Source organism: Podarcis cretensis, assembly GCF_951804945.1.
Source record: "Podarcis cretensis genome assembly, chromosome: 5".
NCBI lineage: Eukaryota > Metazoa > Chordata > Lepidosauria > Squamata > Lacertidae > Podarcis > Podarcis cretensis.
In genome coordinates, this window is record NC_137174.1 from 30,869,439 (window position 1) to 30,893,209 (window position 23,771).

Sequence of the window (23,771 nt, forward strand, 5' to 3'; positions counted from 1 at the left end):
AATGAGAACCAGATTTGGAATTTTGAAGTCATTATATTACTTTTTAATTACATAGAAATAAATTGTATTTGATCAGCACATGCACAATTGGATTTCATGTTTCATTAAAGCTACTTCGTGTTAAGTTGCCAACACATTTTCCCTAACAGAAACAGAAGTACAAGGAGTCGGAGCCCTGTCAAGGCTGATGGGGCACTCAGGGGGCGAAGTTTGTTCATGGATGTGGGGGAGAGGGGGAGCTCAAAGGCCAGTTAAGGTAACTGAGAGTTAATTTCTACACAGCGAACTTGGACGAGAGACCTTTGCTATTTCCCCTCCTCCCCCAGAAGATTAATGTTTCATTATGGTGGTTTTTTTTAAAAAAACACAGTCTTTCCTGTTTGATGATTTTGTGGATTCTCTCCGCTTTCCCCTCATTTATTTTCTGTTTCACGCCCGTCATTTTTCTCCTAGTGTGATGGAGAATAATTCTCCCTCTCCTTCTCTTTTATTTTGCCAGAGGGATTTGAAAGGCTTTAAATCAATGCCTTTCAGAGAGGTCCTTGAAGGAGGTCGCAAGCAAGGCTGGGAAAGTTGAAATTGGCCCAAAATTTTACTTTAAAACACACGGAGGCAACCCTAATGCACACACACACACACACACAATATGAATGACTATGCCATGTTTGCAAAAGGATGGGAACTGCAAGTGCAATGTGAGGACTATGATTTTATGCCTTCCAAATCACATTAAGGTCCAGAACCATAGCAGAGGAAACAGAGTTCATGGTACAGGAACTGGATGTGGAATAAATTATGTAGCCTTGGTGCTTCAGAATCCAATAAATACCAGCGTGGGGTGGGCATGGGGGGGGGGGGGAATGCAGCGACTGTTACAGTCTTCATATGACTAAATACATACCACTAACCTTTTCTTTTTCTACCCCCTTCAGGAAACCTCCTATATATTGACTTGTCTGCTGAGAAAAACTACCTGCTCATCTTTCACGGAACCTTAGCGGGTCACATAGGATTCTGTGCTATGCTTTAAGAGACACACTTTGTTCATGCTAGCATTAACCAGACATATTGGAACTTTACCATTTCCCATCACGAAAGGAGCATATATCCCTTTCCATTAAGGAACTCTGTTAAGTTTCCAAGAAATTCTGAGGTTTCCTATACAGCGGTACCTCGGTTAACAAACTATTTGGTGTACGAACTCCACAAAACCGGAAGTAGGTGTTCTGGTTAGCGAACTTTGCCTCAGAAGATGTATGGAAGCCGAACGGTGGAAGGGTACAGGCGGCGGGAGGCCTCAGTAGGGAAAGCACGCCTTGGTTTAAGAACGCTTTGGTTTAAGAATGGACTTCCAGAACGAATTAAGTTCATAAACCGAGGTACCACTGTAAGATAAGTTTGAAAACCACTGTACTAAAGAAGGTGTATGCCATCTGCTGACCTACGTTGTTACTGGTTATAAGCCTGCTCTTGTATTCCAGTTGAAATTCTGATGCCCAAACTCCCCACTGAAGGACTGGGAATGGCTGCAGATGAAGCAAAAGAGGGTTAAATGGCCAGTTCATGATTAATTTCGCTTGCAATTTTGCTTTATTGCAAACTGTTTAATCACTAACCTTACAGAGGCTACGCCTTTAATTGCAATAAATAAATAATCATTGCTAACAGTTACTGGCAATCCACACGTCTTTACAGCAAGATGAATTGGTCATTATGTTAAAAATAAAGGGCCGTAATCCTTCCGACAAGTATTTGTTCACAAACCGCAGACTGACGAATTTAGACTAGGGTCTGCCAGCCTTGTACATTTGGGCGTATGTGTGGTGAAAGTGTGTGTGTAGGGGACTCTTTTAGAGTAGGGCAAAAATGCTTTAAATAACCAAAAAAACCCAAATAAGTGAAGCTCTTAAGGAATGGGCCAATCTTTGCTGTAAGGTCCTTTCCACAATAGTGTCCTCTGGGGCTGCTGAAGCATTGCTCTTCCATAATCAGGTGGAAGCACATGGCCCTTGATATAGTGCTTTATTTCCCACTGTAATTGCTGCAGCAAATTCAAAAGCAGGCAGGCATTCCTGAACTAGGATTGCAGCCTAGTTAGTGAGAACCTAACCATGCCTACTCAGGAAAAAAAAAAGTTTGTTTTGGTTCAATAGAACCTACTCTAGCACCTAGGATTATTGGGGATAAGGCAGTGGTCTCCCTGCATGGATACGCTAGCTGTGTCTGCTTCTATTAAGCAGCGTAAAGGCAGGCAGAATCAGGCCCCACAAGCAGCAGCTCTCACAGACCATGGGGGCCAGAGATGCTGTGATGCAGCATGACAGAAGGCTCCCTGTTGGCTGGTGTGCAGAGGACATCATGAGCAGTTCCCTGACAAAACGTTAATGTGCAAACACTGCAATCAGGTGTTGGATTTTAGAGTTATGTGATAAACTGACAACTTCTGTATTCTGTTCAGTGCATGCTTTGTAAACTGGCTTTGTTGAAGGGTGATATATAAATTTAATAAATAACAATGCTTTTAATCTCTCTCTTCTAATTACATTGATCTTTTTGTGTATGCGCCTGGTGTTACCTGCAGACCACCAGCTGACCATTCTTGGTTTCTATCACACCTTTTGCTGATTCCCCTTCGCCCTTAATGGATAATAGTAACATTCAATAATTTATTTTCACTGCATGCCACTCAAAAGCAAGGAAAGCTGTGAAAATGAATATGGGATTTACTGCTTTTATTTTATTTTATCAGGAGTTCTGGCCTGGCCATGTAACCTGTTTGCAATGCAAGACTCAACAATCGAATATAAAAAGAGGGATAGCTAGCAATGCATTCTCATTGGTTAATGAAGGACAATCCATCAGCTCCTAATCTAATGATCTCTATCCCTATTCTATCAGTACATTCTGAAACATAGAATTAAAAATGGCTATCTACTGACCGGCCTTTATCCAGGGAAATTCGACTTCTTATGTTGCCACGGCACTTTAATTGCCAGAATAGAAAACTGGCTTTAACACTTATTTGTACCTGAACTGCACTAATATCAGGCTGTGGAAGATGTGTAAGAAGCCAGTATCAGGTCCTGGAAGCAGGGACTCTCACAGCCTGTTAACAGGCACTGTCTCTTTGTGTTCACGGGAGGGAATGCTTCTGCCCATATTCAAAATGTGTTTGCACCACCAGTGAGCAACCACAACCAAGCCTCCAAAATCCAAAGTTAAGAGAATGAGGCTGCAGCGTTAGGCACACTTACCCGAGAGTCTCAAGGAGTCTTGCTTCTGAGCAAATATATCTGAACAAGCAATGATGCTTACCGGAAGGGGAAGTGATGTGGTAATGAGGAAGTCAGTGGGAATGCCTGATTGGCTTCACAGGTGCCTCTGCAGAGCCCTGATCTCTCCCCCTCCCAGTAAGCAGCAGCAACACAGCTGCTGAGAAGTTAGCATTCTGGCTCCACCCCTCCAGGTGAACTGCTTCTGTTGGTCTGTGTGTGCTTATCCCTTCTTCTGTAAGCCCCCCTGGGCCCCCATGCAACATCAGAACAGTGTTTATGAGTATTTATTTTGGGTAAAGTGGGCCAAACACACCTTCAGACTATGTGTGCCAATTACTTTTTATTTCATACCTGCTTTAAAAATAAATAAATCTGCACATCTATATAATACATTAAAATGGTGGTTCTGAACTACAGAAAGAATTGTGGGTATGTTTCCCCCCTCCCCACCGGCACATACCGTTGTGACATCCGAGTCTGGAGGAGTCATCTCTACTAAGTTAATGAAGTATGGCTCATCCTTCCACACGGGGTAGTTATCATTAATGTCCAGTAAAGTGATGTTTACCTGGAAAGAATTACAGTTGTAAATACAGCCTTTAATAAAGCAACACACATTTTGGCCAGCTTCCTTTTATCGCTCCTGTATCTGCACCGGCAACCTCAGAACACGGTTTTCATACAGGTTAGGAATGCCAGACGGAAACACGATGACAACGTCTGACAAAGAAACTCTCCTTTACGTCTGTCCTAATGCCCCTGTCACACGCGATGCAGCTTTTAGCAAGATGTTGCCTCTGGAGGCCCATTTGATTCACTCAGCAACGCCAATGCTTATTCTGGAAGAGGAGGTTCTACTCGCCAGGGAAGCTTTCAGAATTCTGTGCTGTGGCTGCTTGACAGCAGGGCAGGAACCCTCTCTCTACAAGCGTGTGAGTCACAATAAATAAACAAATCTGACTAATGTCATCTCCCCCCCCCCCAGCCACTTCCATTATTGTTGTCTGGGTTATTCACAATTTGCTGAGTAATTCCTCTGCTACTGGATTATACAGGACAAAGTAGGGAGTGCTAACTTTAAAAGTCACATGTCACTTCTATTCCTTGGCTGAACTTCTGAGGCTTGGGTTTAAATCTCATATACATGACTATAATTTTTTTTGGCAGTGTGGTTTAGCATCAATGTTGTTAGCTCCTGTCAGAAGTGTTTATATGGCCAAACACCAAGCAGCAGATCATTACATATCAGACTAGCAGAAGGCAAGAACTGGAACACAAAAGGTACAAGTTGACATGGAGGAGCTTCTGAAAAATGGACTGTCCACAGCAAACCATTCCTTTTTGGCCATCCTATCTATCAGTACCAAATGAAACCATTGTGGTTTGTTTATTTATTTAATGGATTGAAATCGTTTTATAATAGTCTTCAATTAAAATGTTCAAGGCAACAGATTAAAAAAGCAGAGTAAAATCAAGGATCAATAAAACAAGCAAAGTAGAAATACATCAGCTACCCAAAGCCTGGGAAAATAAAAAGGCTTTGACTGGCAGACAAAAAAGATACAGTAGTATCTCAGGTTATGAACTTGATTCGTTCTGGAGGTCCGTTCTTAACCTGAAACTGTTCTTAACCTGAGGTACAACTTTAGCTAATGGGGCCTCCCGCTGCTGCTGCGCCACCGTCACACAATTTCTGTTCTCATCCTGAAGCAAAGTTCTTAACCCTAGGTACTATTTCTGGGTTAGCGGAGTCTGTAACCTGAAGCGTCTGTAACCCGAGATACCACTGTATTAATATTATTTCTTATACTGCTATACCACCCTTCATCCAAGGATCACAGGGCGGTTTACAATATAAAAATAGATCATTTGAGATACCAGGTGAGCCTACCTTGGGGAACAATTCCACAAACAGGCCACCACAAATGAGAAGACCCTCTCCCAGTGACCCACTCCCTCAGAAGGAGGGTGTACTTGAAGACTCCTGTGCCATGCCAATTCTGCTTACTTCTCTGTAATCAATGGAGTTGTGGTGGCTTGTTTTAACAAACACTTGTGTCTGGTCCTTACTCTAGCCCGGGGGGGGGGGCAATCTAATGCGGCTCCACACAAAACAACAACACACACACACATTGTCACCATCTCTGTATATTTGTCCTGAGAAATTCATGTATCAAATCACCTCAAAATAAATTTAGATGGGTAGTCAACCTAGTTTCTCTAGCTTTAGTGCTAGAGGGCACAAGAAAAGGGCAGGGAGGCGTTCAACTGAGAGATAAAGGGGAATCCTCCTTGAACCCAAAAGACCAGAGAAGGAGCCACGCAGCGTCATTCATAAATGTATCAAAGTCTGTTTTAAACCTAGTGAGGCTCTTTGCTCCTATGACAATGCCAGAATGTTAACAGCTGGAAAAAACTCACTCCCAAAAATCTTCTGTTTGAGCTTCAGGTTCTTACACTCTCTTTAGCCTTCAGCTAAATTAGCACCTATAATAAATTGGAATTTTAAGAACATATTTAGGGAGGAATTCTGCATAGCACTAAGTAGGTTGCTCTGTCAGTACAAGCATTCCAGCTTGCTAGATGCAACAATCTCCCCTCTCCTCCCTGCTGCATGCTATTCTGGGGGTCTGCTTGACCCTCCTGAAGCCAGCTGGTGGTGGGGGGGAGCAGGGGGCACGTGGGAAGAGGGAGGCAAAAACCTCCATTGCGGAAGACCTTGCACCGGGGCTTCCGCTAGTGGGACTCCATTAGTTGAATCCAGTTCTTTGGCTGCAATTCTGTAGTTACCTGGAAGTAAGCCCTTCTGAACTCCCTGGGGCTTACTTCAGAGTAGGCATGTATACGGTCACACTGTTAAAAGCTCCTGTTGCTTTTTCCTTCCAAGCTGAAACAGTAAGACAGGTGTGCATTTCTACAATCATGTTCATATTCATGTTCTCAATAGTGCTAAGAGGCTAGCTCAGGGGGTAATCAGTCAACATGGCAAATAGGAGGTAATTACACTGTTATTGTGTATCTCCTATGGAGTCCAGTATATTTCATCACCGTGGGCAGAAACTGAAAATAAATTATAATCAAGAAGAAAAACATGCCACCAGTGCTATTCCCAGAGAGCCACTAGTACTGGTTTATTAGTCTGGTTTATTAGCCTGTGCAAAGTGGGCTGTTCTCACACAAGCAGTCCATGAAGAGTAAAGGCTACCTTTGTATGCCTGCAGTTAACACTTGGTGACTGAGGAACAGCAGCACCATTGAGACTGGGAAGATTCGGCACAGGAGATTTTAGCTGTGTGTGTATACAGGGTTGCAGAAGAATTCAATGAGTTTCAAAGGGTGCAATTTCGCAAAAAAAGCAAAACAAAAAACCCCCAATGTATGCTAAGAACATCTGTTGCAATCTTTCCCTTTTTCTTTTACACCTAGATAACTTTAGCAGTAGTGTCAACAAAAGACAAATAGTCACTTGTGTCTAAACAGAAGGATTGGGGGCTTTGGCATGATTATACAGTACACAAGGGAGACTGTCTGCCCAGCCTACCTAAATTGCACCCCTGGGTGTGGACAGTGCCGTGAAACAACAGAGTGGCGTTACTAATTTTATCAGCTACAATTCTAACTGTTCCTATACATCTGATCCTATACAGGAATGTGAGCAAAGACTTCACAAAGCAGGAACATCACCAGAAGTTCTAAAAATGCTGCTTCAACATCCTTCTCAGCCGTGGCACCTTCCCTGTGGGACGCCCTCCCATCCGATGTCAGGGAGATGAAGAATTCCACACTCGATCATCTTTCAACCCACATGTCGATAATGCCCGCCTGAATGCGTTTTGTAGGGTCCACTCCCACTATTGAAACTTACATTGGCCTGAGTTCTTGGTGTGCTTTTTTCTTGGTATATTCCTAAACAACTCAGCAGTAAAAACGGATAAGGACTTTTGAACGTGCATATGTGAACTAGCCCTCTGAAGGCTTTAAATGGGAGAAAATCCATTTTGAAAAAGTAGTCCCTGATCATCTGATGAGACTTTGACAGGAAATTCCTGCTGAAATAGTCCCAATCAAGCCATTTCTATAGCTTAAAAATACTACCTGGAAAGCACTTATACACATTTCCAAGACAGACACAGGCATGATATCACCAAGCTATTTCTGGAGATCTGGCAAAGCCAACAAAAAAATTAATTCCTTTGAAAATGCAAGCTTTGATAAGAAAGTTGAAAGGGGAGAAAGGGGGGGGGCAGTGATAATTTGGTGCAGCAACTTATGGGATTTTGTGCCCTGAGAGTATAGTGCCAGGAGCACACCAGAGAAGCTCAGACATGCAATCAAGACAGTTGCCTTGGTTTCTCACCGCCCTGGTAAATTATTTAAAGTGTTTGAAATTCCTATTAGTTAGGTGCCCTGGGGCAGTCACCTGGTAGACTGAGCAGTGGCTGATTGTTTGAAGAGTATCTGGCCAGCAGGGACCCAGCTTACTCATTCTGTAATAACGTGTGAATGGATGGGGAAAATAACACACTAAAAACGAGAAGGGAAGAAAGAAAGAAAGAAAGAAAGAAAGAGGACAAGACACACGCACAGAGAGCAAATACCAAGAGCAAATGAGAGGAGGCTTGAAAGCAGCAATACTGATACAAAAGAAAGGACATTGCCAAAGGACACCAGCTAATAAAGGGGGAGGGAAAATATTTCAGGAAAGGACCATGTCTGCATGTGCGTTCTGTGCTGTGTCTCTTGCTTTCCTTCCCAGCAATAACAAAATAGTTCTGCTTCTGTTCTTAATCATGTTTTCGCCCTCTCCACTCCTATGCACACATTCATTTTGGGAAAGGCAGGCTTTGGCTGCCATGTTGAGCATGCTAGCTTGGCTCTGCAGAGCAGTGGCCTTGCTTGGGTGCATATTGATTGCCTCCTGGAGGCTGAGGCAAGATGACTGCTGGTAGCAGCATCTTTCTCTCCCTGTTGCCTTCAGTCTCTTTTTAACAATCCAAGATAAATCACTCCTTGAGGACAACCCTTCACAGCCAAAGAGGCCCCTTTCCTTGCAAGGTATTTAAATAAAACTGGGACTGGAGGCAGGCGGGTGAGGGATCATTTCAGTTTCCTTATGTAGGCTTGGGTGGTATTGGGCAAGAAGGAACCCAGTTAACGTGCTGCTTCACAGAGTTGAAAAGAGCTGATTGTTCTTCCAAATGATACTGGGTACCAACTTCCATCCATCCCAAACAGTCTGGCCAATACAGTGGAACCTCGGGTTGCGAACATGATCCATGTGGGAGGCACGTTCGCAACCCGCAGCATTCGTAACCTGCAGCACCATGTATGCGTATGTGTGGGTTGCGATTCGGCGTTTCTGCGCATGCGCGAAGCGCAATTTAGCACTTCTGCGCATGCACAAGTGCCGAAACCCAGAAGTAACCAGCTCCAGTACTTCCAGGTTCGGCGCAGTGCGCAACCCAAAAATGCGTAACCTGAAACATCTGTAACCAGAGGTACCACTGTAGTCAGGGATGATGGGCGCTGCAGCCCAGCAATGTGCATCATGATTTTAAAACAACAACAACAACACAACACACATCACGGCAGGGGAAATGAATAATTTCAACTCACAGTGGCAATGCCTGTTTTCTGGTTGTGACCCACACCACCATCTACTGCTCGCACAATGAGTATGTATTCAGATTTAGCTTCCCGGTCCAGCAGAGAAGTTGTGGTGATTTCCCCTGCAGAAGGCAAGAGAGGAAGGTGAAAGGAGAAGGGAGAGCTCGTAGGTCGAATGTTTGTGGTTCAGCAACATACAGGAGACAGGAAAGAGTTTTCTTTGTTATAGGTCACAGAGAAAAGCACCTAGGGACATAGGAAGAGCCCTGTGGGATCAGAAGAAAAGCCCGTCTGCTCCTGGTTGCACAGGGGCCAACCAGATACCTACAGGAAGGCTACACAAGCAGGACATGGAGGGTAATAGAACTCTACACACTTATGATTCCCATTATCAGACATTCAGAGGCCATCCAAGTTGGTCATCCCATGATTCTTCCCCCCTTTTTTTGAAGGGGTTTCCTTCAAATGTATGCCTTTGGCAGAGCTTTAGTGATACCTGGAAACTGGACCTCTACCTCCTACTTTAATTATCTGATTTACTTCTTCTTTAATTATCTGATGCTGCAGGACTTTCCTCTAATTGGACTTTCATTTACAGCCATTTTGCTGAAATGGACCAAAAATGTCTGCGCTAAACCAGATGGGATAATCTATTCGCCAGCCCTTCCATAGTCCCAGCACCCCACCCCTAGAATTCAGCTTCTACAATTGTGCATTTCAGTTCTCTTCGATTGTAGGGTGCTTCTCACAGCAGATATATCAGAGATGGGGTTAAAAACTAATCTAGATTACAGAACTGCAAGAGGTCAAAGGTTTTACTAAAATACATTTGCCGCCCAAGTTCCTGTGATATCCATTAATCTGTAGACTGGGGGAAAAAATTAATCAGTGGGGGATTTTTTAAATAAAAAAATAGTGTGTCTCAGTGATGGATTGCTCTACTTTGCCCACAAAGTTACATCCAATTAGGCACACCTTCACAGAGCAGTTTCAGCTAATTTCAGTGAGGATACTTCTACAGAAAAGTTCTTCTGTTCCTAAACCACAGAACTGAAATATAACATTTCTTCATTTCTCCTCCCTTCTGAATGCATCTATCTCCCTACAGAATATTTCAACAAGGAGGGTCATCATGGCTGAACTTGCTTTCGTAACAAAAACCTTGCTAAGCTTTTTTCCAAATTACTTGGAAATTAGGAAAATGTGACCTATGATGAACTTTGTGTACTTGGGCTAAAACATCGCTATCCAGCGATCTAGAATGGAAATAGCAAAAGTAATAATAATAATAATAATAATAATAATAATAATAATATCCTGCCTCATCAAGGGATGTTTTGAGGCAGGGATGATAAAATGATAAGCAAACACAATATCAATATTCAGTCTGAATAACTCTACATGAACATGTTTGTTTTAAAACAAACAAAGAACATTAAGTATTGTATCTCTAAAACCCCAGCAGATTAAAACTTCAGAATGTGTTACTTTATCTTGCACCTAAAACTTATATGGTACCCCCTCCGAAAAGGCCCAGAACCTGCTTTACCACTGAAGATAGGAGAACCTGTAGTGGCCCGATCAGTAAATGAGATCCTTAGAAGGGAATGTGACACTCAGGCTGAAAAATGTTCCCCATCCCTGGTCAAAAGGAAATAAAACTATAGCCATTATTATTATTATTATTATTATTATTATTATTATTTCCCAGTTGTAAATGGGGAACAAAGCCAACTTGGCTGGACCTCAGGGCAAACTGCACAGGCTATAAAACACTTTGAATCAAAGTGGGCTGTTTTCTGAAGTGCCAATTCCAGGTCCCAACTGAATCTTGTGGCTCGTGCATACCGTATTTTTCTCTCTATAAGACGCACTTTTTCCCTCCTAAAAAGTAAGGGGAAATGTGTGTGCGTCTTATGGAGCGAATGCAGGCTGTGCGGCTAACCCAGAAGCTTCTGGCTTAGCCCCTCTGTCCCTTCCCCCACCTCCCAGAAAAGCCCCCAAGAGCCACGCTCCCTTTAAAGAGTAGCGCGGAGCGTGTGTGTGGCTCTAGAGGGCTTTTCCCCGAGGAAGGAGAAGGGCAGCCCATCACTGACAGGCTGCCCTTCTCCCTCCTAGGGGAAAAGCCTGCAAGTGCAGCACACACGCTCCACATGGCTCGTGAAAGGGAGCGCTGAGCAGAGCCTGGGATGCATACAGGCTCTGCTCAGCGCTCCCTTTAAAGTATATTTTTTTCCTTGCATTCCCCCTCTAAAAACTAGGTGCATCTTATGGTCAGGTGTGTCTTATGGAGCGAAAAATACAGTGCTTTGAGTGGAAGTAGCATCTCAAAGTTCTGCACTGTATTTGTGGTAAGAGAAATTGGGGGAAACACGTTGCAATTCTCCAGGGGAGAATAAATTCTCCAAAAGTTTCACCATCAGCAGTGGCAATAGCACAGCTCTTTTCTTTCCCCCCTACAAGTCTCAGCATCAAGTGTCTTGGCAGTCTGGTCTTCATTTTACATCCTCCACAGGGCCCTGGACCAGGGGCCGTTCCTTGGCATTGTGGGTGGAGGAATGACAAAAAATGATGGGGAATAGTTTGAGAATTTCTTTTTCTTTTTCTAGGTGAATGAATAAAAGAATCTAAAAATCCCTCTCTCTGAAGAAAAAAAAATCTGAAAAACCCCCACCATCCCTAATTAGAATCTTTTAAATTTTCAGTATGAAAACTAGGGAGACCCTGAGAACAGCACTGATGAGACTGCCTTATCCTGGTGTAGTTTTCCATACCTTAAGGCAATCTGCCTTGATTTGTAGAGTATGTGTAGATTTGGGTTATGGGAAATTTGCACACCCACCTTGAAGAATGTCACAAAAATAGCCTTATGATTACACTGTATGGGAATTATAATGTGCTGAAGAGTCATTATTTTGACACTCAAAAGACTTAGTTTGTTTCTTTTGTGATTGGGCAGCATGGCAAAAATGAGGGAGAGTAGAAGAGACAGAAGAGAATAAAGATAACAATTGCAAAGACATGATGGACTAAGCATGGAAGGAAAAAGAATATTGTGGTTGTGCTTACCTGAGCGAGCATTGATTCGAAAATGAGAAGACCCTTCCAGTGAGTAGATAATGGACTCCTGGCCATATTCTCTTGACCGATCCAAATCAGTGGCGTTTAGAAACAGCACTGTTGCTCCTTGGAGAAAAATAATAAGGTGATGGGGATTCTCATTTTTCAGGCACACCACTCGCTTGATTCATCAGCCAAATTAGACTAGTTTGAAATTAATCTGATTTAGGATTGAAGATGTCATTGGAACATAAGCCTAGTACAGACAAGTAACCAAGTGGTTAAGACTTTCTACCATTACTTTGCTTCTCTATTCTTTGAAACATTGTGTGGTCCCCCCCCCTTAATGTAAGCTAATGTGTGCTAAAGAGTAAGTGAAAGTGCTTATTAAGTAGTAAGGATATTCCACATTTGCCACTTACTAAATTCATCCTATCACTCTATGGCAGGTGACACTGAATGGGAATAATATTACCTGCAGTGACCGTACCAGAATATATGCTGAGAGGGGCACAGAAGGGCAAAGTGAATTTCAGAGGGGGGTGGGGTTGTACTGTGGAAAACATTAGATTTCTAGGAGGGAAATAATAATGGCAGATTTTGTTTTAATGTTCTCATTTGAAACATATTGGTCCTGAAATACCGTACTTTTCGCACCATAGGACGCACTTTTTCCATCTTAAAAACTAAGGGGAAAAGTCTGTGCATCCTATGGAGCGAATGCAGGGGGGAGGCAGGCAGGAAAAGCCCCCAAGAGCCCCACACAAGCCACGCGCTCTTGCAGGCTTTTCCCCAGGAAGGAGAAGGGACTGACACCGCCAGTCAGTCCCTTCTCCCTCCTCTAGAAAAGCCTTGCGCAACCTCTCCAGCCGGGGGGAGGCTGTGCAAGGCTAAAGAGGAAGCCAGGGCAGCGAGCGCGATCCATCCCGCTCGCTGCCCTGGCTTCCGCTTTAGCCTTGCGCGCCCCTCCGGGGGGGGGGGGGGGAGGCTGCAAAAGGCTAAAGAGGAAGCCAGGGCAGCAAGCGCGATCCATCCCGCTCGCTGCCCTGGCTTCCTCTTTAGCCTTGCACGCCCCTCCAGCTGTGCTGGAGAGGTTTAGCTCCTGGCTGGAGAGGCTGCGCGGCTATGGATCCCGCTCGCTGTCTTGGCTTCTTTGCTCTTTGGGGCTGGGGGGGGGGGAACCTGGGCTTCCCCCGCAGCCCCGAGAAGCTCTGGGAGAAGCGGACAGGCTGCACACAGCCTGTCCGTTGTTCTTTGGGGCTGGGGGGGGGGGAATAATATTTTTTTCCTTGATTTCCCCCTCTAAAAACTAGGTGCGTCCTGTGGTCCGGTGCATCCAATAGAGCGAAAAATACGGCAAGTCCTATTGGTTTTGCTGGAGCTGACTTTCAAGTAAACAAGCTTAGGCTTGCAGCCTTATTTTAATTTCTGGTTCAAGATTTGTATATGAAAAGTGATTTTCATTCAAGTAGCCAAGGAATGCAGCAAGCAGAAAGACAGGTAGGGCACATGGCTCCCAGAAAGATTGAATTTTATGGCTTGAGCTGTATTCTAAGGAACAGCTTGACTTGGTGTGAACATAGCACTAAATGATGATCTAGTTTATGGTGTTGTTACAAAGAGGAGATTGGAAGTTTCCACTTGTTTTCAACGAACCGTGTTTGCTGTTATGTCAGGGCTCAGAACTATGATTAGTCTTAACTATTGCTTAGAGAAACAAGGCAGTGTCAGAAATGACAGGAGCAGCTCACAAACCTGCCATAATATCCTCCATGACTGTGATGACATAGGAAGGCTTGCTGAACGTGGGTGGGTTGTCATTTTCATCCTACGAAGATAAAAGAGAAAAAACAGCACACAACATAACATCTAACCTAGCAGCAATAATGTTATGATGAAGCATGATGCAAAACACCTCAAAACACAGCGCAGTCTCATATATTGGAAGGAAAAAAGCGACACATTTAGTTTTTAACTACTATTTCGTTCAGCACCCCATTTTATTTTGTTAATATAATACAAGCTTTGACACAATATGAACACTGAGCCACCAGAACAAAACATGGAATGAACATTGAGGAAACAATTCTGCATTTCAAGCTGCAATAACAGATGACCCTCTACACCTGTTTCCAAAGTCACGGGGAGATAGGGAATCTGTCTTGAAGATTGAGCAATTGGAATAAAGTTGAGTTCCGACTAAACATCAGGAAGAACTTTCTGATGAAATTAATAATAATAATAATAATAATAATAATAATAATTTTATTTATACCCCGCCCATCTAGCTGAGTTTCCCCAGCCACTCTGGGTGGCTTCCAATCGAGTGTTAAAAAGAACACAGCATTAACTATTTAAAACTTCCCTAAACAGGGCTGCCTTCAGATGTCTTTTAAAGATAAGATAGCTGCTTATTTCCTTCATATCTGAAGGGAGGGTGTTGCACAGGGCAGGCGCCACTACCGAGAAGGCCCTCTGTCTGGTTCCCTGTAACCTCACTTCTCGCAATGAGGGAACCACCAGAAGGCCCTTGGCGCTGGATCTCATGGGGGTGGAGATGCTCCTTCAGGTATACAGGACCGAGGCCGTTTAGGGCTTTAAAGGGCAACACCAACACTTTGAATTGTGCTCGGAAATGTACTAATGAACTGTTGACAGTGGAATAGATGTTGGGGTTCAGAACTTACTGGGTTAATTTTTGTTCTGAGTGTGCCTCCCATTCTGGAGAGGGTCTGCGCAGCTTGGCTGGGAAGCGTGCCGGACCACTGGGGCTAATTGGGGCCATAAAGCAATTAGCTGGCCAGTGCAATTAAGATCTTATCAGATCTTTCACAATAGACTCCCTCAGAAGGTGGTGGACTCTCCTTCCTTGGGGGTTTTTAAGCAGAAGTTGAATGGCCATTTGACATGGATACTTTAGTTGAGATTCCTCCATTGCAGCGGGTTGAACAATTAGCTAACCCTCCGGGCCTCTTCCAACTGTACAATTCTATGATTCTATGATTCTGTCATGGGACTGCCAAGGAACGCCTTTGAGCTGGGGGGAGGAGATGAGTCAGAATGGGGACAGTCAGAAGGTGACGGTCAGGAAATGACGGAAGGGGGAGAGAGCTGGAGGGAGCCAGGAGGTGTCAAGGCTCTCCAATGCTGAAGCAGCACCGCACAGGGAGCTCAGGGACAGACGGAGAGCCTATTCCTGTGCAAGGATCAGAGACGTCCCATGAGGCTTGCCTGCCTCTTCTGTTGGAGGAGAAGCAGGAGAAGACCACTCCCCAAATCTGAACCAGACGATTCAGATGCATAAGTTGTACTGTGCTGCTTGTACATATGTAAAATAAAGAACTGTAAATATCTCTCTGAGTGAGCAGAGGGTGCTTATTACGAAGAGCATACACAAAACTTTACAGATTCTATGTTATCCGCATTCAGAACATTATTCTATTTTTATAGTTCAAACTCCATCTTGATACCCATACCTGTTTCAAGAGCACAACAAAATATGTAATAGTAGAAGCCAATACTTCAGAAATGCCATTGTCAATAGTGCCTTAAAGCTTGAAGAGATAAAAAGTAATAGACTGGCCTCTAGCTAACATCGCAATACAGAAAGTTAGGCATTTAACAACATTGCCAATTGTAGCTTGTATATGCTGGGTTCTCTCACAATGGACGCACAGGCTGGAGGAGCAATATCTCTACACGCCACAAAAAAAAAGAGAGTTTCCACTGCACACACATTGCTTCAAATGAAGAACATCTGCACATAAGCCTGACAATGTGTGAAAACATCCTTAGAACGCATTGTGACTGTATCTGGACTGGATACACTGTAGGGAGACAAAGGCACCATGCTTTCATCATTCTAGGCTCGACTTAGAGATTTTTGTACTTTCTATCTTTGATGTTTTATTCTTTTCTTTTCTTCTTGTCACAAAAGTAACTAGGCGACCAGGAGAAACAGTGAAAGGGAATGTATAGAATTCACTGGCAAAAAATGTGGTCATTAAATAAAAATGTTTCCATTCAGCATAGCATTTGTGGGGATTAATTTTTCTGACAGTAGGCATAAAACCTTTCAGAAACAAAAGTTTGCAGTGGCAAAATGTTGACAATTAGATGGTTTAATTAAATATTTAATTTCACCAAACTATGTCCCTCATTCTCCAGTAATCTGATCCACAATGGAGGGTATTTTTTCTTTTAAAAGGATATCCAGAAAAGAAACTTTCAGCGGAAAACTTCATACACGTCCTGTTAGGATGGGACTTTATTTTTACAGGATTCAAAACCAGATCCTTGGATCACTGTGTAACATAAAGTGTTCGGGCTGAATTAGTCTCCTGCCTTGCATGCTCTCCCAAATTATCACTAGCTTTGCTATTTGCTTCCCTCACCCCTTCTTAGTTTAGTTAAGCTTGTATACAAATGTGTGTGTGTGTGTGTGTGTATTTTCCTACCCATTAAAATTTTACTTTCTAGCATGTATTTTTTTCCAGAGGGACCAAAGAAAACTTATTTCCCAATCGTGGCTCTGCAATCAAATTAACATTATTAGAGAAAGAAAAACAGTTCTAGGGAGGACTTAAAATACTGTAATGAAATATCAAATCATTCCTAATTTCTAGCTAGTCAGCTATTATTCAAAATATAAAATGACTGTATTTTTTACTAGTAATTTCACCCCCCCCTTCTAATCAGTTATCTGAGGTGAAGAATACATGTATTTTAAATATTCCAAAATGTAAAGCTTAATAAAAATATAATTTATTCTGTTTTTAAGAGAAAGACTGCAATCTTTATTAATATAAAGATACTTTACTTTTCAATTCGTCTCAAACCAATATACACAATTTGCATAATATTTTTTTAAAATTATATACGAAGACAAATAAATCAGCTTTATATTTAAGGATAGACTTTCTGGATGTTACTCAAGAAAAAGGCCTAGTCTAAAAGAGAAGAGATAACTGAAGCTATAACCGAAGAAGAATAAAAAATTGCCACATTTTTATATAGAGGGAACTGCTACCCTAGCCCTTAAACTTTGACTGATGTATTTGCTATTAAAGTTGATATTTTATGTAATTTCACATGCCAGTGATGCCCATCATACTATAATTAAATTGCCATCCTCTGCTATTTTTGCTTAGAGCAGGTGGTCTTTAATCAGGCTTTTCATCACTCATGATTTCTGCAATGCCCAATACTGTGCATTGTTCTCCCTACACTATAAAATAGATCCATCATGGATAGCTCCAACTGCATGGAGCTTCACCTTTTTCTGCACATCCTTGAAGGAGGAAGAGAATAACACGGAAAATCCATCTAAGTAAGGATGCTAAATCCCCACTTGGAATACATTTCTGCGCCCATATCTAAGCAAAGTGTATATGAGAAATTCTAGTCTTGCTCACTGGAGAATAAGGCGATTTGGTAGCAGCCTTCTCTGCTGCGAGAAGATGGGGGTGTGTGTGAATGTATTCATTTGAATACTTCACTCTCAAAAGCAGGGAGAGCCATCCAATAGCTGTAGCCATAGGTGAAAACTACAAAAGCCCTTAGGTGCATGCTGAAGCATTTTAGGCATATACAGGAGGTTACTGAGATACCAGCTTGAGTATGTAACCAAAATGAAAGAATATCTACTGGTTGCTGGAGAGAAAGGGCATACTAAGCACTGCTGGGACAGAGAAGAAATGTCCTGTATTTTCTTTCTTTTATCATGTGGACAAGCAACCAACCTTTCATTAAAAACAAAACAACAACAACCTGCTTTAAGTGTGTCTGTGGAGACTTTTTCATTATTCATTTCAGGTACCTGCAACACAGTTACACCAAAATGTATACATGTCTCTTTCAGAATCAGCAACCCTAGTCATGCTTATGGGTGTCAGTTTTAGCTCTGCTATAATACCTACAAAACTGAAATTATCAAGGTAGTGCTAGGGCCACAAAAAGGAACCATTTCATTGTAGAAAGGAATGGCCCTGTAATATCTGCAGCTGTGGGCAATGAGGTCTTTGAAATATCGCCTTCAAGCACTTGTTGGAATCTGTCAATAATGAAGTGCACTGCTAGGGGGCAAAGTCAAACCACTAGAGAATCACAGCGCCTGCTGTGGCTGCAGAGACCGGGAAGTAATAACTGCTGCCTCCCACGTTGTTTTTGCGGCATTAGCAGTACTGAAGTGACTTCTCTGGGGTACAGTCCTGGGCCGTGTGTATGGAAGTCCTAGGCTGCCCAGACAACAAGACAAGATTAGCTTCACTGATGTAGCCCAAAGGAAAGCAGAGCAATACGTTTAGCACCAGCTGGGCTGCAGGAATTGTCGGAAGAAGGCCTACAAGGTGCCATCCAAGCTACTAGAAAGCTACATTTTCCTATAAAACCCTTTTAAGTCTCTGCAAGCTATTCTAGAACCCTTGTGCACAAACAACACTGGATATAGTTTCATAGATAGCACTGTGTTGGTGAGAGACAAAGTACTTCTGCCTTTGAACATACAGAGAAGTAGAACTGAGACTTTAACATTTGGCGTAAGGATTCCAAGGGGGTGGATTTCCAGCGAGCATTCAGTCCTCTCTCTTACAAATCTATGCCACCAGACAGGAAATTCTAGCAGTGGCTCTGGGATGAAGAAGTTTGTAAATCAACAGTGTCCAACACAAATGAATATGTCTCCTTTATGATATACTTAAGCGTAGTTAAAGTTATTGGCTCAGTGAACAAAATGGCACCTAGAATGTCAGCAAATGAGAGCTGGAGAGAAACTTATTAGTGGTGGTATTTCCAAGGATGCTGGTATCATGCTTAATATTAGTTCTAATTCAGTAACTCCCTCTATGAAAGCTTATTGTCCCCTAATGGAAAATCTACAACACGAGTTTCATTTCTTTATTAAAAATCAACAAGCTAAGGCTGAAAAAATGGACCACCTTAGACAGTCTCTCTCTCTCACACACATGCAATCATACTTGCTCCTTCATTTCAGCTCCTTAAGTACCACTGTGAGACAATTCATCACCATCATCATATTCCACCCCCACCCCCTTCCAGTTGAAAGAGAAAATTCCTTTTGGTCAAAAGTGCAGAATGTGACAGCTACTTAAAAATCACCCATGTACAAAATCAACTAGAAGGAAATGACCTTTTCAAATGTGGTCTTTAGACAGATGGGATTACACCGTCCAAAGAGCAGCTATGGGAAGGAGGTATTTAGCCTCAATTAAACCCCTTTGCTGCTTCTTTCTTACTCCCCCCTCTAATCTTATGTCAGGGACAAGAGAGAAAGTCAGACAAATCTTGTAGCAACAATGATCTTCACCAACTCTTTGGTCAATAAATTGCTGCCACTTGGAAGTCGGATCTTATTAGGATGCAGCTAAGATTGAAAGGTTATCAAGAGAGCAAACTCCACTGCCGATACTTTATTTTGAACTTGAGTTTTCTTGAATCAAAATATTTGTTGTGCTTTGACAATCTGGTTTAATCCTGTGGAGTAACAGTAACACAACTCTGCTACCAATAAATATATATTTGTGTACATCACCATCCCTGATAAGAATGTTTGCATCAGGATTCAGGACAACAGCAGCTGGGGACAGCTAGCATTTGAAAAATAAACAGCTGGCTGTGATTGATTGAATGACTAATAATTTCAATCACTTCAAGGGCTAATGTGCATTTGATATTCATGTCAGAATCAGAGCGGCTTGGTTTCAGGCACCTTTAGATCTCTGGTGGTGGGGAGGGACGGAAACCAGAGAATTTGCTCATTTAATCCTCTCGAACTTCACGTAGAGGGAAATGAAGTCGTTCTGCCGTCAGACACCCAGTGTGTTTCCCCTCTTCCTTCTCTTTGTACATGCTCCCAGCTTGTGAAGGACTTGCTGGCAGGATTTTCTCTGAGCTTGGCTGCCAGTCCCAGTTGGAACACAAATGGAACAGTGCTCTTACAAACAAGGGTATCACCACCACCCACTCTAACTCACTATCCAATGATTTAAGTTCCACAGTTAGTAGAACCACTGAGCAGTGTAGAATCTTAATCTTAATCTTTTCCACACACTGCTCCAAGGTACTACCAGCTTTACCAAAGAGGAGGGCAGGGATGAGATTTCAAGTACTGCTTCTAAAGGCATGATACATTCTTAAATTTCAAAGCATGTGTGTGTGGGGGGGGGAGGAGCTCCTACCCAGGGATTCCCGAAAAACAGTTGCTGAGGCTGCCTTACATGACTTTCACTTCTAAAACATCCTTTCGTGGACGTTTCGTCACGATGTCTGCAAAAGTGTAACAAACCTTCTACTCCATTTTATCCGAAGTGCAATATTGTGCTGCAAATAGCTGCCGCTCTTTGTTTCTTTTGTTTGCATGTTGCTATATCTGAAAACTCAATAAACAAAACTTGCTTTAAAAAATATTTATGAAGTGAGGTAGGTGACAACATGAAAGAGGGCCTTCTCAGCGGTGGCACTGCCATTGAGAAATGGTCTTCACAAGGAGATGCACTGGCACATATTCCATATTTTCAGCACTGGAAGTATGCTGCAAAAACCAGCGCTAGAAATACCAGGAGACTGAGATGAATTTTGGTAATGTAGAGAAAGAACAGAGCCAGTGTTAGATATACAGTGGTACCTCGGGTTAAGAACTTAATTCCGTTCTTAACCTGAAACTGTTCTTAACCTGAGGTACCACTTTAGCTAATGGGGCTTCCCACTGCTGCTGCCGCAGCCGTGCGATTTTTGTTCTCATCCTGAAGCAAAGTTCTTAACCCAAGGTACTATTTCTGGGTTAGTGAAGTCTGTAACCTGAAGCGTCTGTAACCTGAAGCATCTGTAACCCGAGGTACCACTGTAGTAATGAAAAATGAGATGACTATGCAGGTAGAATCAAAAAGTATTCCAAGATTTCAAAGCTGAGGAGAAGAACAAGCAGTAGCATTATCAGGAACAAATGTGAGTGATTTTGAAAATGGCCAAGAAGCAATAATAATAAAAAAAGCAGTAAGCTGTAAAGAATGGGAAGGAAAATCAGGAAAAGAACAGCATAAATGTACTATCTTGGTGGTGATGGTATGATAATTGCATTGATCTTTGTACATGGAACCTTCAGGCAGATTTGACACACTCCTATCCCAACAACCAAATGAATGTATAAATGCAGCCTTAACCAACCTGGTGCCTCCAAGTGTTTTGGACTACCCCTCCCAGCAGTCCCACTCAGTACAACATCTGGAGGGGACAAGGCCAGTAAGGGATTGTCCAATGGGACCAAATAAAAGAACTGATTCCTGATGTACTCCTACAAAAAGCAGGAAGATGAAGAAATGAAGCCACCAAGAGAAACCTTAAGGGAGTGATGAGACAGCCATGATGAAAGCCATGAGAAAGCAATAGGAGCCGAAGCTAAGAAAGCGAAATAAGAAGTGAGCAGTCAGCTGCATCAAAGGCTCAAAGAAGAGTCAGAAGAAGAAGATCCACGAAGAAAAGATGGTTAGATTTTGCTGCGTGGAGTTCATTGGAAAGATGAGTTGGGAGCAGCCTCCGTTAAATGAAAGGAGCAAAAGCTAGATTGGAAAGGATGAAGAACAGAATTGCTAGAAATGAAAAGAAGGCATTGTCTCAAGAAGTTTTCTTTATTAGGGGGAGAAGAAAGATGGGGGTTGTTAATTAGATGAGTAGTGTGAGGGAGGGGGGAGGGGGTATTGCTTTATTTTATTTTTATTATGTATTTTGTGTTTTTATCTTGTATTTTTATGCTTCAAACCGCCCTGAGATCTACGGATGAAGGGCAGTATACAAATATAATTAATAATAATAATAAAAGAAATGTTTACGACCACTAGGACAGTCACTTAAATGCATAAAGGCACAGACTAGGGTATAAATAAATAATAATCACACAACCATCTATATTAATGAACTCATTTTCCAAAGCCCTACCCTTTTGAAGTAAAAACAGCACTATCCGCGCATAATAGGGAGGTGTTAGAAGGCCTGGAGGAACATCAATGTTTGCACACTCAGACCCTGCAAACCAAGCAAAACCATCCCATGTGGAATGAGAATGCTGAGTGTCTACTCTGGGCAAAGGATGGGATGGAATATCTTGGCGGAGAGAACTCCGAAGGGCAACATTTTGTTGCAAACAACATTTGTCATTATTATTGATTTCTTACATATTTTCTATTATGCCCTTAGCTATTGATCCCTTCATTATCTTATTGTCCTGGGAACAATCTCTCCTAGCTCACCTTAAGGCTCCCAGGGGACGATGGGTTGGAGAATTGGCACTTACTGGAAATGCAGGGTCACATACAGTAAAGCAAGGGTCAAGGCAGGTTATTCAGGATCACAACAGACATAGCAAAGAGCAGACTGTATACACCTTGGAAAGAACACTATGGCAGGCGCTGCCTCAGTAGCATGCTGAAGTCTTGTGAAGGCTGGTTGGTCTAGGCCTGATGTTAAGCCTGCCACTTCCGATGAGCTATCTGTGTTTCTTAAAGGACCATTGCTTGATTCTGCAGAAGCTGCCTCCTGCAGTCAGGGAAGGGGCAGTAAGTATTGCAGCAGGAGGTGCACTTTGAGCCTGAGAAGTTGAGTAACGACACATCCTCTGGACTAGAAAGTCCTAGATTGGAGAATGATGGATTCCCACGTGATGCATTCTCCTTTTCCAAGTTTTCCTCTGAGAAAGAAAGGAGACTGGGGCCAGCGAACATGACTGAGGTTCTGAAAAAAATGCCTCCAACTAAGGCCAGAGAACATGAGTGCACTCTGGTGCAACAAATCCACTTAAAAACACACACACACACACACACACACACACAGAGAGAGAGAGAGAGAGAGAGAGAGAGAGAGAGAGAGAGAGATATGGTTTGGAGTAAGAATTGTATGATGGGAAGTTGCACAACCTCTCAACAAACAAAGGACAAATGTTCAATAATGAGTGGATATTGGATAACCTGAGTGCAAAATTCGTGCAAGCAAATCAGGACAAGTGCTCAATAAACAGGTCATCTCTGGAGGAGCAACATTTGGGGATTCATACGCCCTGGTTTTAATGCAGATGCATGCCAGTGAACATGTTGCAACATTGCAGCTATTGATGCGATAAACTCCCATGACTCCATAATTATTTACACTGTGCATGATCAAATAAATGGCAACAGTGTTCAGTGCTGCCAGTACAGATGTACCTCAGTTTACAAACTTAATCCGTTCCGGAAGTCCGTTCTTAAACCAAAGCTGTTCTTAAACAGAGGCACAATTTCCCTAATGAGGTCTCCCGCCGCCGGTGCCCTTCCACCTTTCAGATTCCGTTCTGAGACCGAGGTAAAGTTCGCAAACCAGGACATTGCTTCCGGTAATGCGGAGTTCGTAAACCGAATAGTTCGTAAACAGGGCGGTTCTTAAACTGAGGTACCACTGTATAGCTACCAATTTTTCATCCCACGCGTTCACTTCCTAATACTTTACCATATATTTGTGCGGTGGCAGGGCTGCTGGAGCAACTTGCCTTGGGCCATGCTGAGAACCAGTAGTTAAAAGCCAAGAGTGCAGAAGCAATTAAAGCAAGTAGGTGCTGTACAGTGACTAAACGGAAAGACAGGCCTTGCCTCCGGGCAAGTTATGTGAAAACAGAGATATGCCTAGAACTGTTTAGTTAAATGTTTCAGCTTCTGCCTTCCTCAGTAATACAGCTGGGATTTCAAGTGAATGCTGCAAAGCAAGGCGACAGTTTTCAAGAATACTAAGGATGAAATCATTTTTAGGAATGTTGGTAAGTGCAGGAGTGTTGCTTCATTTCTTTTTTTAAAG

The 23,771-nt window shown here is 42.7% G+C and overlaps 1 protein-coding gene across 1 annotated transcript in view; it reads right to left on the reverse strand.

Annotated features, from left to right (window-relative positions):
• CDH23 (cadherin related 23) overlaps positions 1–23,771 on the reverse strand; it is a 398,468-nt gene that overhangs the window by 131,803 nt on the left and 242,894 nt on the right. The window contains exons 18-21 of the mRNA XM_079976255.1: positions 13,698–13,770; positions 11,952–12,068; positions 8,892–9,004; positions 3,736–3,843 (exon numbers count right to left, since the gene is read on the reverse strand). Coding sequence (XP_079832381.1) covers positions 3,736–3,843; positions 8,892–9,004; positions 11,952–12,068; positions 13,698–13,770 — 411 coding nt within the window. The remainder of the gene's footprint in view (positions 1–3,735; positions 3,844–8,891; positions 9,005–11,951; positions 12,069–13,697; positions 13,771–23,771) is intronic.